At 40.5% G+C, this 18,678-nt stretch overlaps 1 protein-coding gene across 4 annotated transcripts; it reads right to left on the reverse strand.

Annotated features, from left to right (window-relative positions):
• Positions 1–999: 999 nt before the first annotated feature.
• On the reverse strand, positions 1,000–13,148 carry LOC124556864 (thymosin beta). 4 transcript variants are annotated; one of them, XM_047130888.1, is made up of 7 exons: positions 12,991–13,148; positions 7,910–8,058; positions 7,528–7,641; positions 5,621–5,734; positions 5,167–5,280; positions 1,980–2,093; positions 1,000–1,892 (listed from the first exon to the last, which is right to left on the reverse strand). In XM_047130888.1, exons 2-7 carry the CDS (start codon positions 8,046–8,048, stop codon positions 1,867–1,869), a joined length of 621 nt encoding a protein of 206 aa, XP_046986844.1. In that variant the 5' UTR covers positions 8,049–8,058; positions 12,991–13,148; the 3' UTR covers positions 1,000–1,866. The 4 variants fall into 4 exon arrangements, with proteins under 4 accessions (XP_046986844.1, XP_046986845.1, XP_046986847.1 ...); XM_047130889.1 differs by lacking the exon at positions 12,991–13,148 and adding an exon at positions 9,104–9,225; XM_047130891.1 differs by lacking the exon at positions 7,528–7,641.
• Between the last annotated feature and the right edge of the window lie 5,530 nt (positions 13,149–18,678).

An 18,678-nucleotide genomic window follows, 5' to 3' on the forward strand; every position in this document is an offset into this window, starting at 1 on the left:
CACACACCTTACTAATGAAACCCTTTAAGCAATCTAATTACAGGGAGTTGTTCGCATATCCTTATTGGAACTGTGAGAAACCAGTCAACTTACAATGGATACACAGTATATGACCTGCTCTAGTCACTTTATACATACACTTTCAGTAATCTTGAATGAAAATGTTTGGTACTTCAGGAACACTTCGTCATTTAAATTTTAATATTGTGTAGAATTTGCAACACATGTCAGCTGAATGTGATTGTACCTGCATTATCAACATGAAACAAGTTAATTCTTACAGCTTGTTTTGTTGCAGTGCTGTCCTTAAGCGATTGCTTCAGAAACACCTTGACAGATAGCTCCCTTTATCAAGAAGAAAATATTAAGGCTTGGTTATGTGAAATTTAAATTAGTTTTTGAAGTTATTGGAATGAAACTGCAAATGCAATGAAATGTTAACATCTCAGACGCATCATTCTTGTAGAGAAATTGCTATTTAACTTATTACCATTGTGTGTGAGTGAGTGTGTGTGTGTGTGTGTGTGTGTGTGTGTGTGTGTGTAGAAAGATTTAACAGCGCTTTCTGTAGTACTACTAAGTTTTCTGAGAATACACAGCCCCAAAGAGACCCATTATGCGATTTTCACACAACTTTTTCTGTTTCAAAATATGTACTTTAGATTCTTCACATTGCACCATTTGTATTTTTTTGCTGTTTATTCTTTTGTAACTAGAAACACATGAACACTTAAATTGATCTGCAATTATTCATATCCAACCTTGCATAATACCAGACAAGTTCCTCAAACACACAACATTTTAAGCTCATCAGTGTAATTACTGCTGTGTTTGGTGAAGTTAGCTTGGATGTAACAATGCGTTTTACTACAAGACCGATATTGCATTGAGCACAGGTGCCCAACTCTCATTTGGTTTAATTTATTGAGGTTAAGAAAGATCCAATCAAATATCTTTCAGAACAATAGGGAGTAATGGGACATTCAGGAAATTCATACATTTGGACAAAGTTCCAACTTTTATTCACACAAAATTTCTTGGCAGCTGACATAACTGCTCATGAAGTGCAAAAGTATGCATCGCACCACATTTAAATACTGCCACATTCCCACAAAAAGAAAGACTTCATGATTAAAAGCCAAAAGTTTTCAACACATTCACACAGTTAGCACATGATTAAAGCAACAAATCTGTCTTGCACAATTCTGTGGAAAAACCTTTGAAATTTGCTATCATGAATGGTGGAATGTATAAAGAAATACTGGAAAAATTTAACAAAGATAGTTCCTTTCAAAATAAATTCTTACAAAATTGAGCAATTCTGTATTTCATCACTATCCCACTACATTTTAGTTTCAGGGGATAGTGTTGCACATAACCTTCTGGATATCGCTTTTATACAAATGAATAGTAAGTATTCTACATTTGAAATGTTCTATATTCCAAAAGTTGTATAAAGCATTTACTGTTGATTGTAAAAAAACTTAGGTGTATGTTTACAAAATAAGACATACATTATATAATATCACTGATTATCATTAGTACCACTGCATCCCAGTTTTACAAACTAAAGGCCTATTTTTTAAACATCACAATCTCTTTACAGTTCTGACCAGCTTCAGCATTAGGACATTACATTAAGACATCACAAACTGCTGTCATGACTTCTTTAATGTCTTAGTGGAAGTCTCCTTTACTATTGTACCAGCAATTTAAGTGGAAGCACATAATACAAAATTTTCGTTGTTTAATGGCCGGACAATAAAAAAATTCTATAAATAGTGAAGTGTAGCAAAAAACGATAAAAATGTGATCCCAATTGAGCCGAGTCTGTAACAGCCCAGTCTTTGTTACACAGTTTCATGTTTATGCCTTCTTTTCTTCATCAATAGCTGCAAATAAACATAACATTGCATTAAGGTTATGAACACCAGTGGGTTAGACATTGTGAATAATCCAAGTTTGAATCCATGTCCTACCTTCTTTTGTTGGCAGTGGATTTTTCTCCTGAGTTTCTGTATGTTTCAGTTTGCTTGTATCAAAGTTCTCAATTCCAGCAATCAGATTTTGCTTTCCTTTCTCTTGTTGGATTGCTTTAAAAGATAATTTTAATCATTAAATTCAACAATTTTAATGTGATTCCAAACAAATTTTGGAGCACAACAGCCATCTACTCATATGTACTCTTGTTTCATTTCAAATTACTGGCAACTTTTATGAAGCACTGCCGATTTTAAATATAGCAGGATGGGTTATGAAGTCAAGCAATGTTTTCAGAAATTAACCTCATTCAACATTTACATTTTACATCAGAAGAGAACCTGTTTATTGCTACTATTTAAATAATTATAAGAAAATCCTGCTCAAAGCAGAAGCACAATACAATGAGAAATTGTCTCAGTTTAGCTGAGAAACAATTAACATTTACATACTCATTTATCTTCTGTGAAAAGAAAGTTACGAGTGTCTGCCGCCTGTTGCGAAGAATGTATATTCTGGAATCTAAATATTATTTGAGATGTTAGTGAGCAAGCATATTAAGAACTTGCCTACAATACTGTGAAAAAGATATACTTTTAACAAATATATTCATTGATAAATGAATTTTATACCACATGGTGAAAGTTAATCTATCTACAGCCTGTGAAAGTAACAATTTAAGATAACATTACATGCAGCTTCATACCTTAAAAAATTTGAATTGTTGAATGCAAAGTCATGCATTTATTAAAAGCCTCACAGATGCCATGCAAAACTTTAGATATTCAATACTCCAAATTAAAGCAGCAATATGTTTGTTTTGACCGAAGTGCAGAAACAATGGCCTTAGTTAACATATGGAGTATCATACACAAAAACAAGGCAAAAGCTGTAGTGGAGGACACTAAGAAATTTGTGGTGTAGTGTGAAGAACCACAACTTTTAAATGTGGAGAAGAGCTGAAGTAGTGTACAATCTCCAAACTTTTCTGTTGCATCATCATCATCATCATCATCATCATCATCATCATCATCATCATCATCATCATCATCATCCTCCAACAATTTTTTTCCTACAGGTGAGCAAGAAAACATTCATGGGGACATTGAAATCCAGACAGCACCGAAGTAACTCCATCAAAGGACAAGTATGCTCAGAACTTCACATGTTCTCGGAAGGAAAGCTACTTCATGTTTACACAGAGTAAGATTTACATGATACAATTCAATTCTTGGGTGCAAATACAAATATCTATGAAAGATTTTGTGCTTTATAGTACAATCACAATTTTGTTCCTATGGTCATGGCACTGCAGGAAACCTATTTCTGCACTAACTGACATATGGGCAGCAGTCTGAGGACTGTTACTGCTGCTATGAGCAACAATAATTGCATGAAGCTGCATCCATACCAAAATCACAGAGGAGAAAAAAGGTTACAGCTACATATATCAACACAGTTGATTAGAGTTTGGGTAGTTTACTTTCATCATGCTGATTATTGGCAACTGCATACCCATCACCACTACAAAAGAAAGCAAAAATTAAAATACTTATTTCCATGAACTGTAGTATCTACTCTTATAGGGCCATTTATAGCCAAGTATACAGAGAAACATAGTAATCCAATTGCCCAAGAATATTCCTTTACAATTAAAATGTGTCCACATGAAAACATTTTTCCATAAAATTTTTGTGCATATCTAGAGGTTTTTGGGGAGACATCTTAGTGTATGCAGCACCAAGCACAGAACCTAGCCACTCCACTTCACAACAAAATTAAAGGGTCACTAGTTTCGAAAACCCATAACTGCACACCCTCTCCCTCATTGTGGTGTGTAAGTTTGAAATTGGACTCAAAAGGTGCCAACAACCTCCTGTAATGGTGCAAAATTACTTTACCCTGCAACTTCACCCTCGCACTCTGACATGTAACAGCAAGGTGTCAACATGTGCAGGGGGGGGAGGGAGGAGAGACAAGGAAGGTCATGTCAGCGTAAGATGGTATAATGTCATCACATTGTCACCAAACATCCTCTCCGAATGTGTGTGCAACAGAGGTCAGAATTAGGACACCCAGCATTACACTTTTCTCACAGGCAGCCAATAAAAACATTTTAGACACCCCACCACCCAGAACCTCCACAAGAAGGCCTTGGTTTGACAATACATTTCTAACGTGATCAACAAAGGTGAAGGGGTGCACCAAAGGTTTTGCCAAACTGGAGGCTATTAGAGAGACTGTGCCATTTTATTCATGCACATGTTAATATTGCATTCCTGCATCACCACACCATAGTAGGGCTGAAAAAGCACATGTATCTTTACTGGTTCAGATCACATTCAAATTTTGTTGAATGGTCCCTACTGGTTTCACCCTGAATACAAAAGCAAAAATTGTAGTTTCACTGCACTCCAAAAGGGGCGCAAACACATTCAATGGGGATCCAGCCCCACAGTGTCATCAGAAGGGTTGTAACATCAGAAGGTGTCAGCAGTGTTTAAGGTTGTCAACATCATCTTGTTCATCGCACTACGCACTCCTTTTCGACTGAAGTGTTTGGCAATCAACTCCTCGGGGAAAGGGATGGTTTCATTGACACCCTTCATGCCACCCCCTGAGGCCTTTTGTGGCAACTGAGTGGCAGAGTGCCCGACATTTTTCCTCATCTACCTGTAAGAGAACCAAGAGTTTTCAAGCCTGGGTGTTGCAGTTATGACTTTCATCACACAGACATCAAAAAGAAGGTGAAATGTGGATATTGGGCTGTGATGAACTTTTAACATGTCCACAGTGGCATTGGGCAGAATTGTGGTGAAATTTGGTGATAATGTGACACCAACCTATGTTACAGCTCACATGAGCTCTTGAGCTGTAGACACCTTGCTGTTTGACATGTCGCCAAGCCCAAGGGTGATGTCGCTGGGTGCCACACTTTCGCACCATCACAGAGGAAGGTTGTAGGCACCTTCGAGCCAAATTTCAAACTTATGCACCACAATTAGGAGACAATTTACAGGGTTTTGAAAAGCTATCCTTTAATTCTGTTGCACAGTGATTACCACATTAAGGAATGACACAGGAATTGTACCCTGGTGACATTAGTGCATTGCAAAGCCTTATCCCAAAACCAGTAAGTAATGGCACAGGTAAGAGTTTTTACCAGTAACATAAATAACTACCCACCTTCTGGATCTGGCAGAGGATTCTTTTCTTGTGTTTGTGTGTGTTTCATTGAAGATTTATCAAAATGTTCCACACCTTCCAGTAAATTCTGGTGAACTTTCTCCTGTCTAACAACTGCCAGAAGTTTCAAAGCCAATGTTAAACATGCAGAAAAAACAAGCTTGTAGAACACTGCAAATTATCTGTTAATAGCTTGAAGCAAGATTCCCTTGTTTATTAATATTTAAAAGCTCTGAGAAACTGTTCTTATTTAACTACAAAACAAGCATGAATTTAAACACACACAGCCATGGCATTCATAGATAGTGGCAATTAATGTAAAAGGCTTTCCTTTATATTCTTCTTACAAATAGAGCTTTATTGCTAAGCTTTCTACAGCAGAAATTTAATTTTAAAAAATTCATGCACATTGTTCGAAACCATATAAACATGCTAAGAAACTTTTAAGACATACCATCTTTATCAGGAAGGGGATTTTTCTCTTGGGTTTCTGTGTGTTTTAGTTTTCCTGTGTCAAATTTTTCAACACCCTGCAACAAAGCCTTCTGTGTTTTCTCAGTGGCCACATCTGAAAAAATTTATAGTAAACATTAGAGCATCAAGACCCAACTTTAAACACTGAAAATTATTCTATTTGCAGTTACATTGCGAGTTTTTGGGGTATTCTGTATTAAAATAGACAATTGTAAATGGTGTGAAAAGTGTTAAACCCCCACAAGCATTTTTATTTTTAGAACTTCATAATCCACAAAATATCGCAATTTTGACGGTGTCTGAAATTTAAAGTTATATTAATTTTTATATTCACGGTTTTGAAATGTGATCGACTTTAGGAGCATTAAGGTTATTAACTGTTTCAGTAGAATCTGCTCCAGTATTTCAGAAAGCATACACAATATGCACATTTCAAAACACAGCAAGGATTCCTGTGTACAACAGCAATAGTTAAACCTATTTAAGCACACTGACACTCCATCTTCACAGTGTTTTACAGGCAAGCACCACCAGTTATGCCAGAATTAGCATATAAGCAGTCAAATACCTCACATGGTTAACTTAAATAGTGGCAGGGTTAGATACCAACAGCAACACACTTGCGTATAAAGTTATGTGCAGTGTAACTGCCATTTTCATATTAATGGCAGTATGAGGCAACCACCAACCACACTGCTAAAGGGGAAACAATACTGGCTCTATATGTATTGTGTCTGTGGTACCGAATGATGCTAACAATGTTCATTAGTTATTGATGAAGTTCTTTTACCAGAGTAAAATGACATTTTGTAACAGTTTCTATTAAATCACCTTTCAGAAAAGTAACAGACTGAACAAACCACAAAATTTCTCAACACTAGTATTAATATTTTAATTGCTGTTTATGGATACTTGTGAGGCAGTTTTGTAACTAAGCACTTTATTTTGCTGAACACAAACATTTCCTTTAATATTTAGGTAACTTTACAATACAAGCTTACGTATTGTGAAAGAGTGTACTTTCACTACTTTATGCAAATTTTGAAACACTGTCACACCTCTTGCATATGAGTAAGCAGGTATCTTTTCATGGAGCTAGCCTTCATTTCTGCAATGAGAAATAGGGGAAGCCAATTTTCAAGAACATTTCATTACTAGCATTACACACACCTTTGCTACAACAGAAAAAAAATTTCATTTTTAACTGTTTTAGACCAAAGGAAATACTAGCAGATGCCATTAACATATAAGTGAATATTTCAAAGGCAGGTACCTTCAAAGTACTGCTGCACAGTCACAATGTTGTCTAAAATAACTTGAGTTTATGAAAAAGGTACCAAATTTGTGTGAATTGACCAACCAAACTCTTAGAATGTTATATCCCCAGATAGGTACTTACCTTTATAATCTCTAGTACCTTGCAGTCAAAATAAGCTGTTCAGCAGTTATGTTAGCTATGCAAAACATGCATTAATTAGCTTTACCTGTTACATCCCATATAAATAACCAAATATTTCACCTTCCAACACTTCTTCCACATATCTTAATGGAATGTGTTATTCTGTGGGAGAAACAGGTGGAACTCCAAGAAAGCAGACAAGTTCTTTCTATGGAAAGTAGTACCGAAGTCCCATGTTCAGAGGTATACTGAACTTCCAGTTAAAGTAGTCCCACTGAACTTTCTTAGTACACGATAATTTTAACCATAGTAGCACAGGATTAACATAGTGAGTAACATTTTGACTTGCTTGTCAATCTTCCTTCAATATTAAAAAGAAAAATTTGAATCATTGTATTAGAGCAGTCTTCTCCAGGGCAGTGCTTAAGCAGACGTAATGGGCTCTAAGCATGGAAGCAAAATGGCTGCTTGTGAAACCAACAACTTACCTTCAGCATTAGGAAGGACTATTTTTTCCTGAGTATTTGTCCTCTTTAACCTCTCGGGTTTAAAGTTCTCGACTCCCTGAATAAGTTCCGAGTGTTGCTTCTCCTGTTTCACATCTAATTCATAAACAAGTATTGAAAAACATGCCTCGAATCTATTGTTTGAATGCACTGGACTGACACACACACACACACACACACACACACACACACACACACACACACACACACACACACACACACTAAAAATCAGAAGCATCAGTAACTCATTTTTTAACTGAAGTGTTATCCAATTTGCAGTACCTTCCATGTAACAAATGTATACAATACCTCTAACTACAGAATAATGCCTCCAATTTTTTAGCCTAATCAAGTGATATCTTACCTTCAGCAGTAGGCAGAACATTTTTTTCATGAGTCTCTGCCTTTTTCATCTTGTCTGGCTTGAAACCTTCCAGTTCACTTTTAAAGTCTGGAGCAACTTTTGGGAGATCCTTCAAGGATGGACTTGCTGGGTTGGCCATCACTCAAATGCTGCAGGTTTCAAAGTATTTAATGTTTTCACACAAATCTTAATAGCGAAACAAAATAAAAAATGATCAAATTCAGAAAGGCAACATTCTGTTCAAATGAAGGAGTGAAAAATCAATGAAGTGGCAATTTTTGATGTATGTGTATTAAACTTAAGTGATGCATAGCCTGGGAACAAATACTCCTAATGACAACTTATCAATGACGACTAATATAGACAAGGTATGTTTTAACAACACCACCTAATGTTAACAGTTTATAACAGTGTTACACATTTCTTATTTATTTCTATTCTGTAGGCAGAAGCAATGATAGCCCCCAACTTTTCAGTGTAATTTATTTGCAAAGGAATTAGATTCCTGCAACCTGCTGTAGCATTTTGTGCACTAGTGATCACCTTTTCCTTTATGAAAGGCACAGCTTATCTACTTACAGTTAATAGTTCCATCATTTTGTCATTTATGAAAGTGACAAATTTGCTTTGGGTTAAGTCATAAGCTAATACTTAATAATGTCAACAGAACTGCCAATGAACCAGTGAGCTACAAACATTTCAACCACCTTCAAAGAGTACAGTAAATAACAGTTCAAATTTGTGTAAACTGCAGCTCTTCCATCTCCCAATGTCATTGCAAACAATCTCCTAAACTGCATTACTGTGATATTCAGCTTACAGCATTACTACACCCCCCCCCCCGCACCAAAAAAAATCTAGCTTGAATGACTCAATCTGTGTATCTTAATGGCACACTTCTTTAACAAAAATATTTATTAGTCTTAACCTAAGTGTTCAGTGCATTACATCATCCTTTTAGTTCTTTCGATTTCTGGGAGCGAGTTCCTCTAATGTGGCCAGTAATAACCAGTTTGCGCATTCTATTACAACTGATACCCTCCATTGTCCACATTCGAGGGAGTTCGAATTTAACAAGTATGGAATTTATACGCATTCTGAATGAACACAAGCTTCTTAAACGCTACAGTGTCCTGAGCGATAAACCATAGTACTGCTTCTGACACCTAGTCATTTATATACAAAAGCTTGCACCTCAAATTATTTTCCACGTCCTTTCTAAACCCGGTACAGCCCCATAGGTTTCATAGGTTGCGCGGGCCATGCCGGCAGCTGGCGCCACGGGCATAGCTTGCGAAGGCCACGCCACACAATCGTTACTGCGGCCGTTGACTTTGCGGGAAGTGCACAGGGCCCGCTGCGATCAATAGGCAAGAGCCTACACCCGCCTTCATTTCATCCCCACCGAGGTTAATTTCACTAACTACTACTGAAGTAACCACATCTAAAAGATACTACGAAGTGGTAAAAAAGGCATACTAACTTCACAACCTAGTAAAAAGCTGCTGGTATGCACTGCTACTAGAAAAGCCAGTGTTACCGACTTCGCAAAAATCGCTTCGAAACAGACAAAGCGCTCGGACCTAATTTGAGCGCTATCTTCATAACACTTTCCCTGTCCATACGGAAGAGGTTCACTAATTTGCACTCCGATGGTCTCAGGATATTTCGAGTTCATAGCGCATGACCTGTAGTCAGTTGGATAAATGAGGTACAAGGGATTTGATTATTAATCATTTTCACGCTTCACTGTCAAGACAGCAATGAAGTTAGAAACGGCTTTCTGAAGGGTCAAGGATGGACGCACCGCGCCGAGCAGTTCTTACTGATGCCGTATGTTGTGCCACTGTGACGTCACCAGTATTTATACAACCGGATCCCACACTAGCCGTTCGGTTGGAGCGCAGCTACATGTGTGATCCTAACTTTTTCGAAACTTCGACCAGCCGCGTTTGCTGTTGAGCACACAGAAAAAAAGGAAGCAGCGAAACATTGCTAATGGTTACGTTCTTGACTGACGCCAAACTACAAAAGCACTGCGCAGCCAAGGCAGTTGACTGCTTAGCTCTACCTATTGAATATAGAGTACAACGTTATACAAAGATACTAATACCTCCGCTTGCACATTCCGTATTATTCCTTACATAAATGGACGGCTTGCCCCGTAGCGAAAACCTATGTGATCCCACGACATGCAGCGTACATTATGTTTTTCTCCGAAGCCATCATGATCGGGAGAAGGGATTGCGATAGTTTCTAAAGGTGCCACATGTTAGAATATCCTGGAAATGTAAAATGACATTCCGAGTACTAGAACTTCGAAACTGCTGGGGCAATCGCTGATTATTCGGCAGACTGGACCTGTAGGCAAAGTGCTTTGGTAATCTAGAACCATAAGACGTGTCCTTTGCCTAATGCGTATGGCGCTGCTGTTGGAAAGGAGGACCCAACAGCGTTAACTCATCCTCTGTTCACCTGTTCCATCTGCATGTCCGCGCGCCACAGCTCCTGCCTTTCAGCGCTCGCTCCTATATTAGGGCGCGACGGCTCAGCAGCTGCCGTTTATGGCAACCGGCCTGCACGCCTACGTAGTAGCAGCTGCTCCCGTTTCCATATGCGCTAAGCAATCTCCATGCAACCACCTGGCTACCCCACACACCTTTACCGCCTCCACAGTTCCATGTCAGTTATGGCCCGCACCTTTTCTGTATCTCTAGAGTCTGCCCAAAAAAATAATCTTAATAGCTCCTGTGGTAGTTCAGGCACATGGCGGTTCTATAAAGTGCTGAACATCAGTTGTAAATTGAGGTGCTTTACAACCTTACAGTGTGGTAAAACACGAACAAAAGGGGGAAACAGAATCCGGAAATCAGCAGGCACACCATTACCGTCAGCATTCCACGATGTCTTATCGAATGGGAATACTGGCAACATAGTCGTGGAACATTTTTATTTAACGAGATTACTTCCCACCGCCAATTACCATCTTAAATTTAGGCCGATAACACGCGGGAATGGTAGACTTTTTTCACACACACACACACACACACACACACACACACACACACACACACACGAGAGAGAGAGAGAGAGAGAGAGAGAGAGAGAGAGAGAGTTGCACTTTAGGAGCACGAGGTCGTGAGACCAAAGATATTCATGCGAATAGCGAATATGAGGAACTTATTAACACGACTGTAGAACACTACCTGAATCTGATTGAGGGCGCGAAAGAATTAAGCGCAGACGCCCACAGAAATGACGAGTCTTGTCACGGAGTCACTAAAACAGTAGGCGGAGTGAATGCCCTAAAGGTGGCGATACGAACAAAAATGCGCAGCTGAGTTCAAGTTTCCCCAAGGTCGATGACGCCGGCCGGGTCGCGCTTGCTGCAATTACACGGACGCACCGCCACACGACCCGTTACAATAGCAATTTGTTACGCTACAGCAAAAATTTCGGACCTAGCCCTTCGAAAGAAGAGGAGCAGATTGCACCTAGCAGAGGTCACGACTGTTAGATTGCGAAAAGGAAAAGTTACAAATACAAATTTTCCCAACGCGATTTCCATGCTGCTTCAGAGTGCCATGCTACTACTGTATACCTCCATGGTATACGTTGCGCACTGCAACAATTTCGTATTGCATAGCAGGCCCTCCGGTGCTCCATTGACACGTCAGCTTACAGTCACACTGCGAAGTTACAGCTGTCGCAGAAAAATGTATTCCACCTTTACGATCTCATTCCCATATTAATTTAGTGATTCTGGACTACAAGACCTATCTGCATCACCAGCCTCAGTTCCCACTACATATCGCACGCGGAGCAATTCTAAGACGATTACTCACGAAAGCACCAGTCTGCATCAAAGTAACTCCCCGGTATTTTACTGAATTTGAAGGTTAGGAATAGTAAACAGGACGCAAGCCACTACGCCCCATAAACCGCCATGTGGTATCTGGAAAACACTATTCCATTTGCTGTGTAAAGAAAAGAAAGTACGACCTCGTTGAATTATAAACAATCTTGGGTTACGTAGACATTCAAGTACATCTTTACGTCAAAATATATGCGATCTCTGCTACTATAAAGCAAAACGAGTTACACCTCTCAACAACACACAATCTGATCCTAAACAGCAAATGATCACATTCTTTGTCTTCTCTTTTGAGGGGGCCTTACTACCATCCATCCATCCTTCCACGTACAACGAAAGCTGCTCACTGAACTGCCCTTTCTATTTCATCCCCGATTAAACTACGTAACTACCTCTACTGTCGTTCCGCAGAGTTAACTAACCAGTAGTCTTGATGGCTTTACTATAGTAAACTTTCACTAATGCCAACAGCCCATTCGATCGCCAGTTAGGAAACCTTACGAACTAAAGTGTGATGTCCGTGTGCTGGCTGAAGGGGAGGCAGACCTCACAGCTGCCACCGCCATTATCCCGTTTCTTAACGTTCATCGTACACCGGAAACACTTCCTGTTTTCTTAATGCAGTATATCTTAGGAGGCAGAGGAGGAGGGGGCGGGGGGTGGTGAAGGCAAGAAGTCAAGTTTCTTTGCATCATGCGTAGTAATTACAAACAGTTAAACGCAGTATCCTTCACGACACTAACAGTCAGGGACAAGATTTTTCGAACTCTTACTCTGTTCAAACTACACTTACGTTGCCCAGTGTTTCGACTGGCGAGTTCCTCAGCAACATTCGAACTAGTGGACTTTTAATAAATCATCACTTAAGAGCTATAACGCTTCATTTTTATACCTATAAAAAGTAAAACTGCAATACATCAAGTTCTGCACAGCTATATATAAACTTGTAATTACAAACTACAATAAAAGATTTTAAAATTTAATTCCATCTGCTTTAATATATGGATTTAATTCTCACGGGTGTACCATATATTTTATTACACCACAGTAAGAAGTCACTTTTTGTGCGTCTAGCCACTCCAACAAGCATGGAAAAACCACACCCTAAAATTGGTAGCCAGACGTTTCCCTTCATCAAAATGAAAAATTCTACGCTTTTTCATATATAAATGTACAAAACTAATATTTTAAATGCTCAAGTACTCACCAAACTGAATTACTACAGCAGCAAAGCGAAGACAAAGTCTAAACGTGGCTAGGACGTGTGTAGCTTGACTACAGCTTCCAAAGCGCTCCTTCTCCGACAACTGGCTGCAGCGGACTGACAACTAAGCGGCAGGCAGTAGGCACAGAGACCTGTGACTCACACAGCCTGGAGGGGGGACAGGAGGAGGTGGAAAGGGAGGGATGGAATGGCAGCGTCGTGGAGGGGGCTGCAGCAGCTCACTTCACCAACCGACAAAGCCAGCCAGCTCATATAAGCTTCGAATGAGAATCCAAACGTTTTAGCTATTAATAAAATCACCGCAAACGTCATTTTTGGTGTTATCGTTTATTTGCATCGTGTAACTAGTTTCCAGTGGGTAACCACTTATCTTCAGATGGCCAAGAACATGTGCTTTTACATAGGTTTGTTCAACAGCCCGTGCTAACAGTCATCCCAGTGTCGTCGTTTAGCGCAATTGTGCAGATAGAACACTGCAGTACGACACTTCGGCGGTTTGAATCTGCTTAAAACAAAAAATGATAATTTGAAATAAAGAAATATTAAAAGATATATGTTTCACAATTACACGAATTCATCATATACATTACAGGATTACGGATAGGGTATATGTAATCAACTATTTATTTTTAATTTATAATAGTTTGCTTAGGAAGCCCGTAATATTCAATCGGCGTGATACTGACATTACTGCTGTGCAGCCTGTTACCCAACACTATCCAGCTACCTGTTGAAATAAAACTGTCTCTTGGTTAGGATAGAACACAAGCTGATACGGCTTTCAGAATACACTGGTAAGGGCGTAGAGAGTTAACAGAGCCCTTCGATTCATAGTGTCATGGATTATTTTAAAAACAGGGACAAGCAAAGCAATGATTTAATCGAAAGAGGCCACATTTAGAACGATATATAGTTAACGTACCAAAGCTGTCTGTCGCAAGTAGAAAAACATGGAAAATGATACAAAAAAGAATGGAAATTGTATGTTGTCACATGCTCCTCCGTCATTGTTTCATCGCATACCATGTAAATTTTATTTTTACGATGACTGACTAAAAACGAATTACCACCCGTCGTTTATCACGCATTGTATTTATTTATGATACGTAGTAATAAGGAGCTGAAGCTGCCTAACATGCAACTGTAGAGTAGGAATTTCAAGGGCAGAGCGCCAGTTTATTGTGTTAACTGCACAGATAACATATAATCTACATAAAAAGTGATAACTATATTGTCTGTAGATACAATCTGAACACACCTTGGGTACCGGCTCGGAGGCCGTTGAGAAGAGGCCACTGACCTGAGTGAAAGTTATCAACTACTCCGCGAGGCGATCTGAGGAAGCTGTCCACACAATAGCGGAGTTCGAACAACCATCTGTACCCTGTGCAGGTCGTATTCACAGCGTTTTAAGAGCAGTCGAGAGACTAGAAGCAATTCTGTGACCGCTCCATACCGCCTAACGCCCAGTTCTGATATTTAACGTGGACGGAACTACAGATGCTGACGGAAAAAATGCGTTTATGTACGAATGGATGGACATTTCAAACAGTCGATCGACTACATGACTTCTCGTTCCGTTTTGTTAACTATCAGCTGCCAAGCAGCAGTTAACAGAATAATAAGGCAAAATTTCGATACCAGGATCAGTGTGTTTGGCGGAGAGAGACTTTTGAGCAGGCCTTCTGTAAGCAAAGGGATTCCAGAATGAAAATATCTTAGCCCGCGTTGAGTATTTGATTGCTTGAAAGGTCCAGTTTCGGTTTTTGAGTCCCAGTTCGGCACAAAGTTTGAATGTTCGCTGATAATCAGGCCAGCGATTTCTCAGCAGAGACTAAGACGATTCAGAGTCTTACCGTGCGTTTAGGGACTTAAATACCGTCGGAGCCATTATCTCACACGAAGTTGACTGAAAAGGTGTATTTGACGCACGCTACCAAGCCTGTCATTCAGTTTTGCCTCACGAGATTCGTGTGCGAAGGTCAGTTAGCTCTCTCTGTGGGCGTTTGAACAGGGAACTTTGCGTGAGACGAGGGGAAAGCCGGCATGACGCAGAGCAAGCACGGCAGGGGTGAGTTCGTATTGACTAGAAGCGCGTCCCCCCCATAAGCACACATCGGCCGTGGACGTTAGAAAGGAGGGAGGGAGTTACTCTGCGTGACCAATAAATCCGACTATTGCCTCGCCTTACAGCGAAACTGCTGCTTTTCATATGAATCTAATAAGATGGCACCAAACTCTTACTCACAGTACACCATTTTTCTTTTCATATTTGACGGAGTACACAATCTTCGTTGCTGCGCACGAATCATCCAAGTGACATATTTTCCTTATTAAGACACAAAAGGAGTAACAGACCTTGGCTTCGAGCGGTCATTGATTGAAATCAGTGAGGAAAGTTGAAAATTTGCGCCGGACCGGAATTAGAACCCGGACCTCCTGCTTACTAGGCAGATGCTCTTAACACTGAGCCATCCAGATACAATGATCTGCTGTGCAGTTGCAATGACCACTGTATCTGGATAGCCCAGGGTTCAGAGCATCTGCCTTAGTAAGCGGAAGACTCGGGTTCGGATCCCGGTCCGGCACAGATTCTCAATTTTCTGCATTGATTTCAATCACTGTCCGTTCCCAGCCAAGGTCTGTAATTCCTTTGTGTCTTAATTTCATAATGTCTGCTGGATCAAGAATGGTATAATGTAATTAAGGCGAGACGGCCCATGACCTCTTCAGTGCAGTTGCACACCAGGCTCGACTTCTTATAGGAATCGGCGAAATGCGGCGAGTAATGAGGATAATGGGCATGGGCACTACATCTATAGTGTGTGGATAAGTTGAGAATTTGGGTCTGACGGGGGGAGCGTTGGGTATCCGTGCAGTTGCAATGACCACTGTGTCTGGATGACTCAGCGATGAGAGCATCTGCCTAGTAAGCAGGAGACAGGGTTTGAATCCCAGTCCGGCACAAATATAAAACTTTCCTCCATCGATTTCAATCGATGCCCACTCGCAGCCAAGGTCTATAATGCCTTTGTGTCTTAATTCTTAACAGCTATTGGATCAAAAATGTTTTTCAAAAGAGCAGACGTCACACACACACACACACACACACACACACACACACACACACACACACACATATATATATATATATATATATATATATATATATATATATATATATATATAATTGCCTGCCGTTGTGGCCGAGCAGCGGTTCTAGGCGCTTCAGTCTGGAACCGCGCGACAGCTACGGTCGCAGGTTCGAATCCTGCCTCGGGCATGGATGTGTGTGATGTCCTTAGGTTAGTTAGGTTTAAGTAGTTCTAAGTTCTAGGGGACTGATGACCACAGCTGTTAAGTCCCATAGTGCTCAGAGTCATTTGAACCATTTATATATATAATTCATATTCCGTAGTCTACTGACAGGTCAAAGGGCCTGTAAACTCTACGGCAAAACTCTTACATTTTGCTTGTCATTAACGTTTTTAGTAGCTGCTGACAGTTTGAAATCAGGAGAACGTTAGGCGAATAAAACACTGCCAGAAACCTGACTTGAAGTACCATATGTTGAGCCAGAAGTGAATAGAGGAAGAGAAAAATCAGAAAGATATGCTACAAAACTTTGATCAGATAAAATGTCTGTGATGGTGACCACTATATTTATGTCTTTCTACTTGTAGCGTCACCCCCGTTATGTCAGAAGCGGATCCAGCGTTCGATTCTGGAGGGAGGGGATCCCACTCCTGTCTTCCCCCTTCACCCCTCCCCCTCCCTTTCCAAATATAGCCGCAGCCACATTTACGTGCCACGTGTCTTGGATTCTACATTTAATAAAAACAAAATATATAAAATGTTTTAATATAATCGTAATAACTTGTTTACGTCAGTGATTAGTACAGTGCTATTGCTTTTTTGGAAGAGAGGGAACATGACCCGCATGATTCTTCCCCCTCCCCCTTTGGATCAGCGCCTACCGTTATCTCATCATGGAATTAGCGACGTTGGTCGTACTCCAAATAGGCCCTGTTCTTTCTTTTTAATTTTGATACTTCTGCCTTTTTCACTACTGCTCCATATGTGAGACGTGTTTGCTCTGTTGCAGTATCCCGCTATGAGGTTTAATTTTGGTGCCACGTGGAGTTGTTCCTTTCTTTTATAGCTCTTCCAACAAAAACTGCTGTACATATCGATTATAGGTTTGAGGATGATATAAAGGAAATGCAGGTTAACGCGTTATAATGTAGAGACCGAGCGTGATAACATACGTCTATACTCTTCAAATCACTGTGAATTGCACTACGGCGAGTACCTCCCCCTGCAACAGTTATCAGGGCTTTCTCCCGTTCCAGTCCGCAGCTCGTGGTCGTGCGGTAGCGTTCTCGCTTCCCACGCCCGGGTTCCCGGGTTCGATTCCCGGCGGGGTCAGGGATTTTCTCTGCCTCGTGATGACTGGGTGTTGTGTGATGTCCTTACGCTAGTTAGGTTTAAGTAGTTTTAAGTTCTAGGGGACTGATGACCATAGATGTTAAGTCCCATAGTGCTCAGAGCCATTTGAACCATCTCCCGTTCCACTCACGCATGCACCGCGGGAAGAATGATTGCTGCAACGCCTCTGTACGTGCTGTAATTAGTCCAATGTTTTCATCATGATATGCAGAGGGTTGAGGTATATTCCTTGATTCCTCACTTAAAGTTGGCTCTAGAAGGTTTCTAATATACATGGTGATTACAATTAAAGTTAAACTTCCAAATGCTGTATAAATAACACCACTGGTCGAAATGACGTCAAATTGCAATGGAATATTATCGGAGAAGGGGGAAAAACGTATGGCAGGAACAAAAATATTGTGAAAATTCATCAATAAATAGCGCTGTACGTGTGAGAATGCGTAAATGAAAACACCTGTCATGCGCACGGCCCATTGAAGTTGCTATAAACACGCCGGCTACACGGCTTTCTCTCCTTTCGCGTCTGCGACGTTCGCCATGACTGTCTCACATGCAGGATCGCGCTGTGCTTGTAAAACTGTATTACAAGAATGATGACTGCACACGTCGCTCTGCAGAAGTTCCGGACACTGAACGGTTTGAAAAAGTGCCGTTGGTCCGATGACTGCAGTGGGTCCGGAGAAAATGATTTGGAAATTCCAAAAAACGAGTTCTTTTGGTGTGCAACCTGGTAGAGGGGGGAAACGAATTTATTCGAGTCAGGGGAAGCAGTGGCCACAGCAATGCAGGAGGCAGCGAGTGGTGGTGTGCAAACGTGTAGTGTACGGAGAACTGCCAGAACATTGGACATAACCGTGAGAACGGTGCAGAAAATCCTACGAGACATCCTTCTTTGCTATCCTTTCGAAATTACCCATGTGCACGAGTTGCTTTCTGTTGACCCGCCAGCAACAGAGACCTTTGCTTTAGAATTTCTTGCTCGCATGGAAGTGGACAATGACTGGCCGTGGAAGATTATGTGGACAGACGAAGTCCATTTCCAACTGACAGGATATGTCAATACACAGAATAGTCGAATACGGGAAATGGAAAATCCACACCCAAATCAACCAGTACCACTTCATCCTGAAAAGGTCACTGTGTGGTGTGGATTTATCACAGGGCCATATGTTTTCGAAGAGACAGATATTACCGGTCCTATTACCTGTACCGTCACTA

This window comes from Schistocerca americana, chromosome X (genome assembly GCF_021461395.2).
Source record: "Schistocerca americana isolate TAMUIC-IGC-003095 chromosome X, iqSchAmer2.1, whole genome shotgun sequence".
NCBI lineage: Eukaryota > Metazoa > Arthropoda > Insecta > Orthoptera > Acrididae > Schistocerca > Schistocerca americana.